Source organism: Neocloeon triangulifer, unplaced genomic scaffold, assembly GCF_031216515.1.
Source record: "Neocloeon triangulifer isolate White Clay Creek 2 clone unplaced genomic scaffold, ASM3121651v1 ptg000014l, whole genome shotgun sequence".
In the NCBI taxonomy this organism is placed as follows: domain Eukaryota; kingdom Metazoa; phylum Arthropoda; class Insecta; order Ephemeroptera; family Baetidae; genus Neocloeon; species Neocloeon triangulifer.
In genome coordinates, this window is record NW_026775556.1 from 29,346,816 (window position 1) to 29,363,961 (window position 17,146).

At 39.8% G+C, this 17,146-nt stretch overlaps 3 protein-coding genes across 5 annotated transcripts; 2 read left to right on the plus strand and 1 right to left on the minus strand.

The window, feature by feature from the left end:
• Nucleotides 1-158: 158 nt before the first annotated feature.
• Nucleotides 159-13,803, plus strand: LOC132199385 (CAD protein). 2 transcript variants are annotated; one of them, XM_059624044.1, is made up of 33 exons: nucleotides 159-380; nucleotides 4,037-4,203; nucleotides 4,651-4,789; nucleotides 4,888-5,167; nucleotides 5,223-5,366; nucleotides 5,423-5,595; nucleotides 5,695-5,880; nucleotides 5,987-6,138; nucleotides 6,218-6,681; nucleotides 6,738-6,959; nucleotides 7,033-7,236; nucleotides 7,296-7,514; nucleotides 7,569-7,980; nucleotides 8,039-8,170; nucleotides 8,225-8,400; nucleotides 8,488-8,687; nucleotides 8,754-8,961; nucleotides 9,023-9,241; nucleotides 9,298-9,496; nucleotides 9,556-9,707; nucleotides 9,760-9,864; nucleotides 10,295-10,786; nucleotides 10,901-11,065; nucleotides 11,124-11,285; nucleotides 11,337-11,508; nucleotides 11,564-11,676; nucleotides 11,740-12,121; nucleotides 12,241-12,449; nucleotides 12,517-12,658; nucleotides 12,718-12,788; nucleotides 12,843-13,021; nucleotides 13,083-13,185; nucleotides 13,238-13,803. In XM_059624044.1, the coding sequence occupies exons 2-33, from the start codon at nucleotides 4,089-4,091 to the stop codon at nucleotides 13,535-13,537; spliced, it is 6,591 nt and encodes a 2,196-aa protein (XP_059480027.1). In that variant the 5' UTR covers nucleotides 159-380; nucleotides 4,037-4,088; the 3' UTR covers nucleotides 13,538-13,803. The 2 variants fall into 2 exon arrangements, with proteins under 2 accessions (XP_059480027.1, XP_059480028.1); XM_059624045.1 differs by lacking the exons at nucleotides 159-380; nucleotides 4,037-4,203; nucleotides 4,651-4,789; ... (2 more) ...; nucleotides 5,423-5,595; nucleotides 5,987-6,138 and having other exon boundaries at nucleotides 5,711-5,880.
• Nucleotides 2,111-3,072, plus strand: LOC132199392 (uncharacterized). Of its 2 annotated transcripts, none has more exons than XM_059624053.1 (4): nucleotides 2,111-2,238; nucleotides 2,294-2,327; nucleotides 2,395-2,559; nucleotides 2,824-3,072. In XM_059624053.1, exons 1-4 carry the CDS (start codon nucleotides 2,191-2,193, stop codon nucleotides 3,054-3,056), a joined length of 480 nt encoding a protein of 159 aa, XP_059480036.1. In that variant the 5' UTR covers nucleotides 2,111-2,190; the 3' UTR covers nucleotides 3,057-3,072. The 2 variants fall into 2 exon arrangements, with proteins under 2 accessions (XP_059480036.1, XP_059480037.1); XM_059624054.1 differs by having other exon boundaries at nucleotides 2,124-2,238; nucleotides 2,294-2,315.
• Nucleotides 13,723-16,512, minus strand: LOC132199386 (uncharacterized). The gene is made up of 6 exons (XM_059624046.1): nucleotides 15,999-16,512; nucleotides 15,663-15,814; nucleotides 15,349-15,560; nucleotides 14,702-15,286; nucleotides 14,274-14,644; nucleotides 13,723-14,215 (listed from the first exon to the last, which is right to left on the minus strand). Exons 1-6 carry the CDS (start codon nucleotides 16,187-16,189, stop codon nucleotides 13,855-13,857), a joined length of 1,872 nt encoding a protein of 623 aa, XP_059480029.1. The 5' UTR covers nucleotides 16,190-16,512; the 3' UTR covers nucleotides 13,723-13,854.
• Between the last annotated feature and the right edge of the window lie 634 nt (nucleotides 16,513-17,146).

Genomic DNA, 17,146 nt, shown 5'->3' on the forward strand with positions numbered 1-17,146 from the left:
AAGGCTTCATTTTTACGAAAAACAATTAAACTATTAGGTCCATAGTTTTTACGGTTTTTACAAAAAAAAATCCCTCCATGCGTTGCGTTGGCGCTGACGGCAGCCAAATCTCCTGACTCCTTCCATCTTGCAACAACAGGTGGAGCAGCTGGGTTGAGCCGAGCCGGCGTTTTGTTCTGTTTGTTTGGGTGTCGGTTTGGGTTCTCAGGTTGGCGAACTAGATCCTCAGGGCCGAAACCAGGCTTATCAGGCAGCTGAAAACCACTGGCTTCGACCTGCACGTGTGTAGGAAGGCTTTCTAGGGCAAGACACGTGCCCGTCGAGCTTTTTATCATTCATCATTTGGACGCAAACTGACTTCGAGGGAAGACGTTTTTGAAGTAAGTTATTATTCACATTCTAAAGTCTAAAGCGAGAAGATAACAAGAAACACGAACCACAGTTTTCACGTGTGTGCACTTTGCTTAATTATAGTTCAATGGCGAACATACCCTAACAACGCACAACGCGAGAGCGTTGTTGGTTGTACAGAGTTAAAATTTATATATTTTATGTACTGGTCTAAAAAAACATCATAAGAAATTTTCCTCACATCTAATATTTTTTCAACTTAAATTGATCTATTGCAAGTTTTGTTTCAAAAACCATAAGTTGCTATCAATATTACAAACTCCGGATCGACTGGATTGCGGTTTGGCGAAAAATCCCCAATAATATTATTTATGAATAAACAACGCAGATCTAGAAGTTTTCTATTTACGTTTTTTCTGTTATTTTTTACCGCTTCTGGCTGCTTTTCCGGAAATTAGGGTAAAATTTTACTGATTTTTACCAGAGAGGGTATGCAGGCCGCAGCAAACTAAGTAAAACTCATTTTTTTAGCCCCTCCCTTTTGAGCTAAATTCTCAAATTTAATATGAATTACGAATCAAAATTTTCCACCATAATTTATCCACGTAATATTGGCACATCAAACAGATTTATCATGTAGATTGTAATTAATAAAAACTAAAAAAAAATTAATTTTTAGTAACAAAGAAAAATCAAAATTTAATATTTCATAGGAAATTTTGTTAATTTTTTTTTTAACAAAAAACATGTTTTATTATTAAAAGAAAAGAATTGTTTTATAAATTTACGATGAATTGTTGTGCATTGATCATTGCGACGGCCATAATATTATATATATTTGGGAGAAATTTTAGGCATTCCATTAGTCAAGCACATATTTGGCAAGATGTTTGGTGTTTTTGTGTTCACACCAGACGCACCAGACATTCTGAGGCAAATAACGGGCTTATTATTAGTTCCAGTTCAAAAGTTGCAGGCACTCAACTTCTTCGCCAAACCCACCCTCCTTTCCAAAAATATCGAAGGGCGCTTGAGATTTTTTAGGGTCAGTCTTGTCGGCCTGTGCCCCTTATCAGAACTGCAAATTTGGTCTTTTTTATTAAATTTTTTTCTTAGTTTTATTTAATTTATTATTTTTTTTATTAATTGTACATTCAAATCGTTAATAATTGGGAAAAAATTTGATCACATTATATTTGGCGACTTCTCGATGATGCTGAAAATGATGATGATGAAGGGGGTTGCGGTTGCAATGTGGTTTGGGGTTGGTTATTTTGAGATCATTTGAGATGTTTAGGCAAATCTACTCTGCTGCAGCATTACTCCCAGAAAGGCAGTTTTTTTTTAATTTTTATCAGTAGATGAATGTTGCTGGGCTGAAAACAATCGCAATAACATTCTACAGTCTCTTTGCAAACAGTTCTCAATCAGATTTTCATATAATCTAGTCAATATATGATTAAATTTGGTGCCCAGATCAAGATCGACGCAGTTTGTAGTTGGCATGAAAGTTTGCCTTAACTCTCAGAAATGCTGATTAAAATTGAATTGAATAGATAATAATTACCGATAATTACATTTAAATTGAAGATATTATTGTTGGGCATTGTTTTACGTCATGCATCCCTCTTAACTCGTACATGACTTATAGAAAAAATGAAAGAAGAAATTAGCCTGATAATCAACATGCTATTTAAAATTAAAGGTCGTATTGAGCCTTATTTGTGCGTCATCACACTTCAGATTATTTTATCACCAAAGATATTGCATAACTCAAGGGGGTATTTATTCCGCAGTCATACCAAATAGTCAACCAGAACTTAAACAAAACCATCCGCGATGAATCGAAGCTTTTTTTCACTACTTTTTGTCTTGGGTGCGCTGCATGTAAGAAATTATTTAATAATTATTATACTTACAAATTGAATAATTAATTCTTCAGCTAGCAGCAGCTGCAAATATCCGTCAGTTGCCAAGTTTGTATTTTTTTTTATCTTGAAAAGTGATTTGGCCTGCTTTTGCTTAAATCTGTTTTGTGAACAGCGGTTGCAGAGTACGTGGTCATTGACGGGCACAAGTATTTCATTAACAGGACCGATGTGACCAGGAATGAGGCTAAAGCTGAATGTAAATCAAGGGGCATGAAACTGATTTCATTCGAGGAGTTTGGAAAGTGGGAAACTGTCAAAAAATACGTGGCCAATAACAGTAAGTTTATGGGCCTGATCGAAAAACTATCAAATTGTTTTGCGCTGCTTGATATTTGCATGGCTAAAGAGGCCTGTTTGGGCCCAATGAATTGATTTGTTTCTTTTAAGGAGATATCAAAAAATTTACATGCTGATATCAATATCAGACTTGTGATAATAATCAAAATAACCATCAATTTTTCCATTTTATTTATAACGCGACGGATTTTTTTTTTTAAATATCCCTTTCTATCTACGTATGTCACAACGAAAAAATTTGCAGATCCTTATCACACCACCTATTGGATGGGAGCAAAGAGAGCCGCGAATTCGTTGCGATGGCGATGGGAAGGTTCTGGCCGCACCGTTCAAAACTTTGATTGGGCTTTAACTTTTCCGCAGTACAATAATGACGTCGTGTATCCGTTCTGCCTGAAATTTATGCTCGAACAGTATTTCAACGGGTGGACTGATTCATATTGCGACTATGGAGTCGGTGGAATCCTTTGCCAATAAAATACGTAGAATTTTATCTTTGTTTGTTATTTAAACTATTTTCAACTTCACTTCAACACAGTTCTGACAAGCATTGAATGTTTTGCTCTTGTAATGCGCTTAACTTGAATTTTTTTATTATAATTGATTAGAAATAGTCATTCGCACAAATTGAACAAATTGCAATCCAACTTTCCAAAATTCACAGATGAAAGTTAAACTTCTTTCATGTTGAAAAAAATTTGTGTGCCAAATTAGCACACAAGATGTGACTTTGTCCATCCACTTATTGATATGAAAATAAGATTGATTGATATAAAATTTAGATAAATAAATGCTTAAGATGCCTGACACAGCATTAATTTGTTAAAGAATCTCTGCAAGTACCCCAATACCATTGTTTGATTTGTTATCAAACTTCATTTTTTATTTCGTCAGAAAGCTATGATTTTGGAAAAAATAATCTTATACTTAAAACGACGTCTTTCGAGAGACAAACCACCTCTTGAGAAAATGGTTTGCAGCAATGATTGCTACAAGTATTTTTTCTCTGTATCTTCCAACGCTCTCAGTTTTTTTTTTTTTTTTTAATTATCAGCCCTTCAGATCAATAACTTTTATTATGCAGTTATCACCTGCAAGTCCTGCTCTTTTTATTTACTGTGAAATTTACTTTATTTATTAAGTTTGTTTTTATAACTTTTTTATATAATTTGGCTGCAACATTAACATTAAAATTGAAAATGAGACAATAATGCATTTTTGTTTTTGTTTTTAGATTGTAATGGTTATAATTTGTGTCAACATCCCTATTTCTATTTTATTTTGATGTGATAAAATAAATTTCACATTCTCTCCGATGCTGTTCATCCCATTCCAAACACTTTTCTCAAAGTGAATACTCATGTTTGGGTTGAAAGTGTTGAAATACAAAATGCACTACCCCGACCTTTGGAATTTATGTGGCAACTCGCTTAGTAAACCCGCTCTGTCCTCCGCAGGTCAAAATTCCAATTGTGGCCGGGCGGTTGAACAGAAGCTCTTCTGCTTTCCATGAGAGTGGACGAGATGGAGACGACGGCGGAAAATGCGACTCTCATCCTGTCCAGTGGACAAACCTTTGCTGGGCAGATTTTTGGAGCTAAGACAGCAGTCGATGGCGAAATTGGTAAATTTTCATTTTCTGTTTTACTTTTCTTTATTACAAAAATTGTCCGTATTTAAATATAGATTAATGCCATATAATTTTTATATACTATATTTAATGATCATGTTTTACAAAAAAAAAAATTGTCTTGTCTAAATTTTTAATTTCTATTGGTTTCTTTAATAGATTGCGATGATTAATTGAGAGATAAATAGCCAATAATTTAATCAAATTCATTTCCACTATCCATGACAAGCCTGGATCACAACAACACTTAGTGACTCATAAAAATAATACTAAATTATAGTGCAATAATCAGCCTTATCTTAATTCAAGTGATAATAATTGTGATAATCACTTATTGTTAGAGCAAAATAGCTAATAATGAAAATATATAAAATTTTATTAATTTTACTCCTTCTCTTTTATTAATATTTTTTTTTCAAATCGCATCAATTTTCCATGCAGTGTTCCAGACTGGTATGGTTGGCTATGTGGAGGCCCTGACTGACCCATCGTACCATGGGCAGTTTCTCCTACTCACCTATCCTCTGATTGGAAATTACGGGGTGCCCGAAGAGTCAAAGGACGAGTTTAATCTCAGCAGGTGCTGATTTGATATTCCTCTCTAAAATTATTATTTTTTTCTAATTTGTAGAAATCTGCTTTCATAATTTGTTAATTTATGTCCATTTTACATTATAGGTGGTTCGAGTCCGACAGGATTTACCCAAAAGCCTTGATTGTGTCTGAAAAATGCGACACCCCGAGCCATTTCCAGAGCGTCAAAAGTATCGACCGTTGGCTGCTGGAGAACGGTGTGACTGGGCTGTCCGGCATCGACACCAGGGCTCTCACCAGGATCCTGCGTGAGTCTGGCTCAACAATGGCGCGCATCGTCCTTGGTGATACCACTTTGGAGGATCTCCAGAGGGAGATTCCAGACCTCAACTTGCGCAATCTGGTTGCTGAAGTTGCTCCAAAGGTACAAATATACTTTTAGAGTGTTCAGTTTTATGAATGCATAATTTATTATTCAGACTACAATGATTTATAACTCTGGAGGGAGTCCAAAAATCAGGATGATGCACTGCGGAGGCAAAACCAATCAGATCAGGTGTTTGGCCAAGAGAGGTGCTCAAGTCGAGGTTGTACCTTGGGACGCGCCTCTACTTGAAGAAAAGGTATGCACACTTTGATGAGAGAAGATTTGAGGCACAAAAATATTTTAATGTTTTAGGAAAAATTTGATGCTTTGTTCTTGAGCAATGGTCCAGGAGATCCGCAGCTTTGCAAAGCTCTAGTTGATAATTTGCGTCGTCTGATGGCAGCTGTTGTGAAGCCAATTTTTGGGATTTGTCTTGGCCACCAACTTCTGGCCATTGCTGCTGGCTGCTCAACATATAAAATGAGGTACTTTTTTGGTTGCATTTAATGGTTTATATTAAACCTCTTTTTAACCTAAAAACGGATCAAAAATTTAATTCACCTTTCAATTAATTTTTATGTCAGGTATGGCAACCGTGGGCACAACCAGCCTTGTGTGCACATTTCCACTGGTCGCTGCTTCATGACTACCCAGAATCACGGCTTTGCCGTATCCACTGAGGACATGCCGGAAAACTGGTTGCCGCTCTTCACCAACATGAACGACAACTCCAATGAGGGCATTGTTCACTCCAAACTACCTTATTTCAGGTTTGCCTTCTTAATTTCAATATGCTTTTGCACGTTGCTCTGCTTTTTGTGTGCTGCGCACTGAATGTTTTTTTTTTCAATATATGTTTTTGCTTGGCATGCACAGCGTGCAATTCCACCCTGAGCACTGTGGCGGTCCTGAAGACTTGGAGTGTTTGTTTGACATTTTTCTGAGCGTTGCACAAGACTACCGCAAAGCACCTGAGTTGTTTGCTTGTGTTGATTCATATCTAATCAAGCAGCTTGCTTTCGTCCCAGGTCAGTCTGCATGGAATGATGATTTTGTCAATGGATTTACCCAAATTCTATTTGTCCTTATTTAACTTTTTTCCTGCAGAAAAACCGCAAAAAACCACTGTGAAGAAGGTGATGCTTCTTGGTTCAGGAGGTCTGTCCATAGGACAAGCCGGGGAGTTTGACTACTCGGGTTCGCAGGCGCTTAAGGCACTCCGAGAGGAAAAAATCCACACTGTCCTGATCAACCCAAATATTGCCACCGTCCAGACCTCCCCGGGCTTTGCTGATAAGGTCTACTTTTTGCCCATAACCCCTGAATACGTGGAGCAGGTCATCCAGTATGAGAGACCTGACGGAATTCTGCTGACTTTCGGAGGTCAAACTGCTCTGAACTGTGGTGTTGCCTTGGATGCAAAGGGAGTTTTTCAGAAGTATGGAGTTGAGATTCTCGGCACTCCCATTGAGGCCATCATGGTCACAGAAGATCGCCAGCTTTTTGCGGAAAAAATGGCGTCAATTGATGAGAGAGTTTCTCCAAGTATCGCTGTTTACAATGTACAGGAGGTAGGTCAATAAAAGATGTACCAAGAAAGTTAATTTTTTTATGGAAATGTTTTTAGTCTCTTGATGCTGCAGAAAAACTTGGTTATCCTGTCTTGGCAAGAGCTGCTTACACTTTAGGTGGCCTGGGATCTGGCTTTGCCAACGACAAGGATGAGCTGAGCTCTCTGTCGCAGCAGGCCTTGGCACACTCTAAGCAGCTAATCATAGATAAAAGTTTGAAGGGCTGGAAGGAGGTTGAGTATGAAGTGGTGAGGGACGCCTATGACAACTGCATCACGGTAATATTCAACAAAAATCACAATAAAAATGAATGAATTTAATTTTTATTTATTGTTCCGCTAATTTTGACAGGTTTGTAACATGGAAAATTTGGACCCCTTGGGTATTCACACTGGTGAAAGCATCGTGGTGGCCCCGAGCCAAACCCTGAACAACAGGGAGTACCACAAATTGCGTACCGTTGCCATCAAAGTGATCCGAAGTCTTGGAATTATTGGCGAGTGCAACATCCAATATGCCCTTTGCCCCTACTCTGATGAATATTACATCATAGAGGTAGGAGGAAAAAAACATTTGATCTGTTAAAACTTCAACCCTGTTTTAAATTCTTGCAGGTGAATGCCCGTTTGTCACGCAGTTCTGCCCTTGCCAGCAAGGCAACTGGATACCCATTGGCCTACGTGGCAGCAAAGCTCTGCCTAGGCATTCCATTGACCGAAATCAAGAACTCTGTCACTGGAGTAACCACTGCCTGCTTTGAGCCCAGTCTTGATTATTGTGTTGTTAAAATCCCTCGTTGGGACTTGAGCAAATTTTCAAGAGTGAGCACAAAGGTATTGTTTTACATGGAAATAATTTTGGATGTTGATTGTAACAAAAAACCATAGATTGGCAGTTCCATGAAGAGTGTGGGCGAAGTGATGGCTGTGGGCAGGAACTTTGAGGAGGCCTTCCAAAAAGCGCTGCGAATGTCTGATGAGAACATTTGCGGCTTTGACCCCTACTTCAAACCAACCTGTGAGAAAGAGCTTTCTGAACCAACAGACAAGCGCATGTTTGTCTTGGCTGCTGCCATCAAGGACGGTTACACAGTTGAAAAGTTGAATAAGCTGACCAATATTGATCCGTGGTTCCTGCACAAATTGCTTGGGATAATTTCTCTGCAGAATGAGCTGGAGAAGAGCAAGTCCTTGAGTATTGAGCTGCTCACCAGGGCCAAGAAAATGGGATTCTCTGACAAGCAGATTGCTTCATTTGTCAGCAGCACTGAACTGAACATCAGGCAGAAAAGGGCTCAAGGTTAGGAATCACAACAAAATGGATTTGGTACATAAAAATTAATTCATTATAATTTTAGTGAGTGGTCCGTGGGTGAAGCAAATTGACACAGTGTCTGCAGAGTGGCCAGCGTCCACCAATTACCTCTACCTCACTTATAACGGAACTTCACATGACCTCGACTTTCCAGGAAACTATGTCATGGTCATTGGTTAGTTTATCACCATGCAGTGTTTTTTAACTTGAACTGACCAAATTTCTCCAGGATCTGGAGTTTATCGTATTGGAAGTAGTGTCGAATTTGATTGGTGTGCAGTTGGCTGCCTCAGAGAGTTGAAGCGGTTGGGGAAGAAGACCATTATGTTGAACTACAACCCAGAGACTGTTTCAACGGATTATGATATGTCAGACCGACTGTACTTTGACGAAATATCTTTTGAGGTACAATTAAAATATAAATAGTTTTATTTTTATTTTCTCTTTTAATTTGAATAAATATTGGAAGATAACAAATAATTTTTTTTGCAGACTGCAATGGACATCTACACATTGGAAAATCCTGAAGGCATAATTTTGAGTGTGGGTGGGCAACTGCCTAATAACATAGCAATGGACCTGCACCGTCAACAGGCCAGAGTCTTGGGAACCAGTCCTGAAATGGTGGACAGTGCTGAGAATAGGTTCAAGTTTTCACGTATGCTGGACAGAATTGGGATCCTTCAACCGAGGTAAGGTTTTGGCTAAAATCTTTTTATTAAGTGAAATGACTTGACTAAAAATTCAAAAAAATATAGGTGGAGAGAATTGACAACATTGGAGAGTTCGATTGAGTTCTGCAATGCTGTTGGTTATCCTTGTCTGGTGCGACCCTCTTATGTACTCAGTGGCGCTGCAATGAATGTGGCGCACAACGAGGATGACCTGAAGACATTCCTGCAGTCAGCCGCCAAGGTCAGCAAGGAACATCCCGTGGTTGTGTCAAAATTCCTTCTTGACGCAAAGGTTTGTATTGGGCCCCTTCTACTTTCAGTGGATTGCATAATTAAACAAATTAATTTAACAGGAAATCGACGTGGATGCTGTGGCTAAGGAGGGCATTATTCTCTGCATGGCTGTGTCGGAACATGTTGAGAATGCAGGTGTTCACTCTGGAGATGCAACTCTTGTGACGCCACCTCAAGATATCAATCCTAAAACCTTGCACAAGATATCAGCCATTGCAAAAGCCATTGCTCGGAACCTTGAGGTCACTGGCCCCTTCAACATGCAACTCATAGCAAAGGTGGCAATATTTATTTTTGGTGGAAGAAAAAAAATTATGTTGGTATTTTAATTTAGGATGATGAGCTGAAGGTCATTGAGTGTAACGTCCGTGTTTCAAGATCGTTCCCATTTGTTTCGAAAACTCTTGAACACGATTTTGTAGCAACAGCCACTAGGGTCATGCTGGGCTACGAGGAGAATGCAGTAGACATTCTGCATGGGTGCGGAAAGGTTGGTGTGAAGGTGCCTCAGTTCTCCTTCTCGCGCCTCACAGGCAAGTTTATTAATTGTCATTCTGGTATTCCAAAAAATTTAGTTTTTATATCACTACAGGTGCTGATGTGATGCTTGGTGTTGAAATGGCGTCTACTGGAGAAGTAGCTTGTTTTGGAGATAATCGCTACGAGGCCTACTTGAAGGCTATCATGAGCACTGGCTTCCAGTTGCCCAAAAAGAGCGTTCTTCTCTCCATTGGCACATTCAAGGTAATTTTAATTGAAAATCAGTTTGCCAATAAATTAATAATTTAAAATTTAGCACAAAAATGAGTTACTGCCCAGCATCAAGAATTTGGAGAAGATGGGCTTCAAGTTATATGCCAGCTATGGCACTGCTGACTTCTACAATGAACATGGACTAAAGGTTTGTGGTATTAAATTAATTTATGTTTTTGTCGGCGAAAAGATGTTTGCCGGATGCTTAATTACTGATTAAATTGCTTAATCGTTATGACCAGGGAAATGAGAATTAATAGAAACAATAACTACTTAATTTAAAATGTTGGTTGTAATTAATTAGACTTTTTCATTTAACACATTACAAAACACAACTACACAACTCGGCTTTGCAGACAGGAATCTTAATGCTGGTCTTATCATTCAACGCTGCTCCCATGTCACCTGATGCCCTGTCTCGCTCTCTTCCAAGGCCACAAATGGTGCAGCAAGCACCATCAGTGGCCTATGGAAGAAGTGCCGAGTTAACCCCGACAGTTTTAAACTCTTATTTTTATTTGTTCTAATAAAAAAGGAATCGATAAATATATAAAATGTTAAAATTTGATTTATTGCAGATTGAGGCTGTCGAGTGGAGCTTCGAGGACATTGGTGAAAATGCTACACGAGGCCAGTTGAACCAGATGGCTGACTATTTGGCTAACCGCAAATTTGACCTTGTCATAAACCTCCCAAAGCGAGACGGCGGTGCTCGTCGGGTGTCCAGTCTGGTAACCCAAGGTTACCGCACGCGCCGTATGGCCGTCGACTACGCCATTCCACTGATAACAAACGTCAAGTGCGCCAAATTGTTGATTGACGCACTCATGCTGATTGGAGGTGCGCCACAAATGAAGCCCCACTCTGACTGTCTCTCAAGTCATCAGCTCGTACGACTCCCTGGTCTCATCGATGTCCATGTGCATCTGCGAGAACCAGGCGCTGTCCACAAGGAGGACTTTGATTCAGGCACTTGTGCAGCTCTGGCTGGCGGCATCACACTTGTCTGTGCCATGCCCAATACAAACCCTGCAGTCACTGACCTTGCTACTCTTAATTTTGTTGCCGAGGTATTTAATTTATAGTTTAATCATTTGCTATATTTAAAATGCAATAATATTTAAAAATGTAAATTTTATATTTATACAAATTGAAATTCAAACATGGTTGTTTAAAATTTTCAGTTAGCGGCCCAAAAGGCTAGATGTGACTATGCTTTGTTTGCTGGTGCCTCTGTAAATAATTTTGAATCCATTTGCAACTTGGCTAACTCAGTTGCTGGTCTCAAGATGTACATGAATGAAACTTTCACCACCTTGAAATTGGACAACTTTGAAGTGTGCTCTGAGGTTTGTCTTTGTAACCCTTATAAGAAAAAATCTTAATCTACTTTTTCTTTTGGCATAGCATTTTAAAAACTGGCCACGGACATCACCCTTGTGTGTACATGCTGAGCGAGAGACCCTAAGCACAGCACTGCTGCTCTCCAGCTTGCATCAGCGGCCCTTGCACGTCTGTCACGTAGCTCGCAAGGAGGAAATTCTTATGATCAAGAAAGCCAAGCAAATGGTTGTATGATAATGCTTTTAGTGTCAAAATTAATTATTATTATTTTATCAGGGTCTGCCAGTGACCTGTGAGGTTGCCCCTCACCATCTATTCCTTTCAACCGACGATTTGAGTACAATCGGGACCTCGAAAGCTAATGTGAAGCCTTCGATTTGTACTTCAGATGATGTAAAATCTCTGTGGGAAAACTTAAGCATCATTGATGTTTTTGCCACGGACCATGGTAAAATTAAATAGTAATGAAATGCAATTTAAAAAAGAAAAAATGTTTTGGTCAGCTCCACATTTGTTGATGGAAAAGCTCGAAAAATCACCTCCAGGCTTTCCTGGACTTGAGACTGCCTTGCCTTTGCTGTTGAATGCGGTCTCTGAAGGAAAACTTACCATTGATGTATACAAAAATTTAATTTTCATCTTTACAAATTACTAAATGCGATTGTTTTTGACTCAACAGGACATCGTGCTGCGCTATCACACAAATCCAAAACGCATCTTCAATCTGCCCGAGCAACACGATACATACATTGAAGTGGACTTGGCGCAGGAGTTCACAGTTCCGGAGAAGACTATCCATTCGAAGGCAGGCTGGACACCATTTGCTGGACGCAAGCTGAAGGGAGCTGTCCACAGAGTGGTGCTGCGTGGCGAGCTTGCCTTTTTGGAGGGCAATGTGCTTGTCAACACCGGGTATGGGCAGGATGTGAGAAAGTGGTCAAGGCCCCAAGTGCCTCAGGCATTGCCTTCCTTGGCGCCATCGCCAGTGGTGCCGACAATTGTCATTGACAAAAGACCAGTCTCACCTTTACAGCCGCCTGATCTTGGCAAGCCCAAGAAGGGTAACAATCTATTATATAATAATTTTATAACATCACATAAAAATTCCCAATTTTTATGAAATAGAATATAAAATAGTTTCTTATTTTTCCTAAAATTAATGAATTGTTATTATTTTTAGACATGCACGCCCGAATGATGGAGGAATTGGACATAAAGCAGGTTGATGACGACGTGCTGCCTGCAGTTCCTGCGCCACATCGCCTTCAAGGCCAGCACATTTTGAGCTCCAGAATCTTCTCCAAGGACCAACTGAACCGAATTTTTGATGTTGCTCAGACATTCCGACATGCAGTGCAGAAAGAACGTGGTCTTGACCACATTCTGAAGGTAGGGATTTACTCTTCAATTTTAACTTTGTTCCATTCGCGAGTAATTTTTCTAATTTTAATTTCAGGGTAAGGTGTTGGCAAGCGCCTTTTTCGAAGTGAGCACACGCACCTCATGCAGTTTTGCTGCGGCTATGTGGCGCCTTGGTGGCTCTGTGATCCACATCGATGAAGCCAGTTCGTCAGCTCAGAAAGGAGAATCACTTGAGGGTAACTTGATTTTATTCTTAGGGATGATTTGCTTTAAGATCAAAAAATTATTTTATTAGATTCGGTTCAGGTTATGTCCGGCTACTCTGATATCATCGTCCTTCGACATCCCAAACCTGGAGCAGTTGGTGTATGTATTGTTCAAATTTTCAATTATAATTTCAAGAATGTTTCATTTTCAAAGGCGGCTGCTGCTCGTTGTCGTAAGCCAGTGATAAATGCAGGCGATGGAACAGGAGAACATCCAACACAAGCTTTGCTCGACATTTTTGCCATTCGTGAGGAGATAGGCACTGTCAATGGTCTTACCATCACTCTGGTGGGCGACCTGAAACACGGCCGCACCGTCCACTCTCTGGCCAAGTGAGTTGTGTACTCGATCTCTAAAATAATATTTGACTTTATAAAAATTCTCAAATTCAAGGTTGTTGACTCTCTACAATGTGACATTAAGGTATGTTGCTCCACCAGGGCTGGAAATGCCGATAGACGTTCAGAATGTTGTTGGCTCTGCTGGGATAAAACAGGCAAGACTGAATAGGAGATTTTGAAATTGTTTTATTTAGTCTTGGATTGCAGGAGAGTCATTCGGACCTAGAGAGCGTGTTGCCAGACACTGATGTGCTGTACATGACTCGCATTCAGAGAGAGCGATTCACATCAAAAGAGGATTACGAAAAGGCTCTCAATGTGTATCAAGTAACACCACAGTTGATGCGCCTGGCAAAGAGGAAGATGGTGGTGCTGCACCCTCTGCCCAGACTGCTGGAGATCACCCCCGAGTTTGATTCTGACCCCAGGGCTGCCTATTTCCGTCAGGCTGAGGGTGGCCTCTACGTTCGAATGGCTCTGCTTGCCATGGTGCTTGGCAAGTGTTGATCACTTTGAAAAATGGGGGAAATTTTGATATTATTGTACAATTCTTTTAATGTCATTTAGCTTCAATTGGTAATTTTTTGTTGATATTTTGGAAAAGAACTAAAACTTATGAATTATCTCTGATATACCATGCTTTTGTTAAGCCAGTGTTGAGTTTTAGCAGTTTAAACCACAGTCCATCTTTTGCCACTAATTTTATTGATAAAATCTTGTTACATCTTGAAAGCTTGAAAGAAAATAAAATAAACATTTAATATTGGCACTAAATAAAATAATCGTTATCATTATTAAAAAAAATGTAGGTCTTGAGGTTCATATTAGTCATCAACTGATGAAGTACAGTTGGCCAGTTTCATGCAAGCAAGTAGACATTCATCTGAATCAACGTCTGGATACTTTTCCTCTTGCTCAGCTAGGTCTAGATCAACCGTTTCCAAACTGAAAGGGCCGACGGCACACAAATTCTTTACAAGTTGACAAGCCATTTTGATGGCATTTTTAGTGCAAAAGGAGTTGGGGGACATTTCAAAGCTCTCGAGATGCTGCAGGGCAGTCTTGTTCTTGACTTTCTCGGCCAGTTCTCTCATATCTCCTTCTTCCACTTCAGTGAAAAAGAGCTCCACTTTGTGCAGCTCTGATGGCATTGTTAGCAACTTGCGGAGCAGACCAGGAGCCGCACTATCAATTAAAAGAAAATCATGTTTTATAAATAATTTAAATAGGAATTTATACATACTTAAATGCAACACAGTCCAGTTTGATTTCTGTTAGGGTGGAGAAGGTCCTCCTATGGCAGGCCATCTGTATAAATTGAATGCAATTAACCTTGATGGCGGAGAAACTTTTGAGCTCTGGGCAGAAAGTGAGGAGAAGGTCAAGGTGCAAAACTTCAATCAACGGTTGGAAAAAATCTAACACTTCTGAAGTCTCTCCGCCATCGTCAAACTCAAGGGTCAGATTTGTGAGGCATCTTCCGTGACATGCGATGATGGCAATAAGCACTACGAATTCATAGCGTTTTTTCAGCATGATGTGAAGGGTATCCAAATTTGTCAGACCCTTGAAAATTGTCTCATCGTTAAGTCCCTCACTTTCACTTAGGAACATCTAAAACCATATAAAATATGACGAAAATACAAAATAAATCAATTTCATTTTTTAAACCTTGAGAGCTGTGACGTGGGGCAATTTACTGATGATCCTGTTTGGAAGAGATTTTTCGGCAACAAGGTGCTTAAGTTTCAGAGAGGTTTGAAGGTTGATTTGTGGTGACAGGTGACTTGCTCTTGAAATGTCCGAAATTCTTCCTCCCACAATTGAGAGGTTTGGATTGCTGAGAAGACAGGTTTGCATGATGGTTGATCGATCCGAATCACAACTTTCCAAATGTCCATGCTTGTCATGCTTCCACACAGCAAAGTAGAATTCCTTCATCTTTTTGAAGAACTGACCAAGAGATAGCTGGACAGAGAGCACCAAACAGGCAATGCCAATTGACTTCTTGTACAGCAATTCACAAGTCAAATATTCCAAAAGAGGAAGTCCTTTGGCCAGCGTGATGAGATTGACGCCCGTAAGCAGGTTGGCGTTTAGGTAGAGGTGTTGCAAATGAATCATTCTCGTCAAGAGCTGCAAGTTTCTGCGACTCACTAAAACCTGGTGGCACTTGTGAATTTCAGGGTTGATGGATTCGCCACCCAAATCCAGTTTTGTTAGTGGAGCGTCTTTGTCCAACACAGCCTTCAGAGCCTGAAATCGATTAAAAATTATAATTATTAATATAGGAATAAAATATCAATGTCTGATCAAACCTCTTCCAGAATTCGAGGCCAATCCTTCAACGTATGCGGTTCATGGTGAAGAACTTGAAGTGACAGTTCGTCAATTCGTGAGTTGAGAATAAGACAAAGTGCTTTCAAATTGGGTCCAACATCAAAGCTATTATTGATCTCCTTGTCAGGGGTCCATGTAATATGATTCCTTTCCTCCATCAATTCCAGCAAATCCTCATAAACATCTAAGGCTATGAAAATTAAATGTTCTCAATAATTATTATGGAAAAAAATCTACATGCTTAGAATTGCTTAGAATGACTATAATATGGTCTTAGATAAGCCATACATACGCAAGTTTGACAAGTAGATGCAGGAATCTGGGTGGACAAATCGATGCAAGTGCTTCACAATGACGCTCAGGGCCAGCCACTCGAGGGTGTACAAATTTTTTAAATGCGAGGCCCTTATTTTTGCTTGCTGCAAACACCACTGGTCACTTTCACTGCAACACATAAATAAATAATTACGATTCATAAGAAGCGTTTAGAAGTGTAAAAACATTTCTGGAACCAAATTGCAAGAATTAAATATTTCAAAATTTTTGTTAATTATTTTTGGTAAAATTATATGTATAGGTCGTGTTATTATGTATAGCAGTCGATTTATTTTTTCTCTTTTTTACTCACGACCACTTGTTGATATCACCAGCATTGCAAGGGGGATTTTCCATGTTGGTGGTGGGTCTAAAATCAATTTTGCCGCAGATCTTCAAATTGTACTTTCCACCCCAACGGAACGAGTTGTGCTCCTCACTTCTCGGATCACTATAATTACGCTTCGGTGATCTGGCTCCGGTCGTCTCAAAACTCAAAACCATACAAAACACAAATGTCACAAATTGTGACAAGACCGTCAGGGCGACCGCCGAAGTGCTAAAAATGCCAATCCAATCCGCCGAGTCATCGGTGGCGTGCGCATATATGTGAAAAGTAAAGTCCAAAGTCCAAAACTGTGTGAGGTGAGAATGATTTCATCGGAATGCTTGGAATGGAGAAAAGGATAGATGTTGCGACTTTGTACCACGTTGCTAGATGCACTGCTTGTGATTCTGGCATAGATGGAATTAATGGAAAATGTGGGGAAAGAGGGATTGGGGTGGGGGAGGGAGTACAATTATGGATGAATCATGGAAACAGTCGGTCAGAGAGTTCAGTGACAATGTGACAGTCGGTGCATGAAGATGAAGGCAGTGCGTCGAAAGTATAGGGAGATCGACGATGTAAATCAAGCCTGAGTGAGTGAGTTTGCTCGTTTTGCTCTCGGTCATCCTCGGTGCACTTTTTTCTTGACTTTTTTTCCTCACCATGGTGCCACCATCATCAGCACAGAACGACTCCGGCCGCTGCGCGCCTCTGGCCTCTGCAGTTCTGCACGATCAAACCGTATGTAAACATAACATATACTCCACACTTGAGTTTCGCGTATGCAATTATGCATGTGTGTCTCGCCGGCCGGGGTTAATTTTTGCAAACTTTCACTCTTTGGCCGGCGTGCACCTCAATCCGTTTCACGCGCGTAAAATGAGCTTTAATTCTCTACACGCACAAATACTAAGCGGCGCAGTTATTCTTTTATGTATTATTTTTTAAATTTTAAATTTATTTCTTTGTTAATTTTATTAAATTTTTAAGCAGATGTGAGGGGTAGTTTTAAATTATTAAAAATTAACATATTATAATTTATGATTTTGACGCGCGTGCCCGAATTATCGAGGGCCGTGTGCTGCGAGGCGACAATAGCCGGCATGCCCGCCTCCAGCCACCCCCGGTCCGAA

Coding starts and splice junctions, on each gene's coding strand:
- LOC132199392 (XM_059624053.1), top strand. CDS start 2,191: ATGAATCGAAGCTTTTTTTCACTACTTTTTGTCTTGGGTGCGCTGCAT. Junction 2,239..2,293: donor TTGTCTTGGGTGCGCTGCAT/GTAAGAAATTAT, acceptor TTAATTCTTCAG/CTAGCAGCAGCTGCAAATAT. Junction 2,328..2,394: donor AAATATCCGTCAGTTGCCAA/GTTTGTATTTTT, acceptor TTTTGTGAACAG/CGGTTGCAGAGTACGTGGTC.
- LOC132199385 (XM_059624044.1), top strand. CDS start 4,089: ATGAGAGTGGACGAGATGGAGACGACGGCGGAAAATGCGACTCTCATC. Junction 7,515..7,568: donor TTTCAAGAGTGAGCACAAAG/GTATTGTTTTAC, acceptor AAAAAACCATAG/ATTGGCAGTTCCATGAAGAG. Junction 13,186..13,237: donor GCTCTGCTGGGATAAAACAG/GCAAGACTGAAT, acceptor CTTGGATTGCAG/GAGAGTCATTCGGACCTAGA.
- LOC132199386 (XM_059624046.1), bottom strand. CDS start 16,189: ATGGTTTTGAGTTTTGAGACGACCGGAGCCAGATCACCGAAGCGTAAT. Junction 15,561..15,662: donor CATCTACTTGTCAAACTTGC/GTATGTATGGCT, acceptor TAATTTTCATAG/CCTTAGATGTTTATGAGGAT. Junction 15,287..15,348: donor GGCCTCGAATTCTGGAAGAG/GTTTGATCAGAC, acceptor AATCGATTTCAG/GCTCTGAAGGCTGTGTTGGA.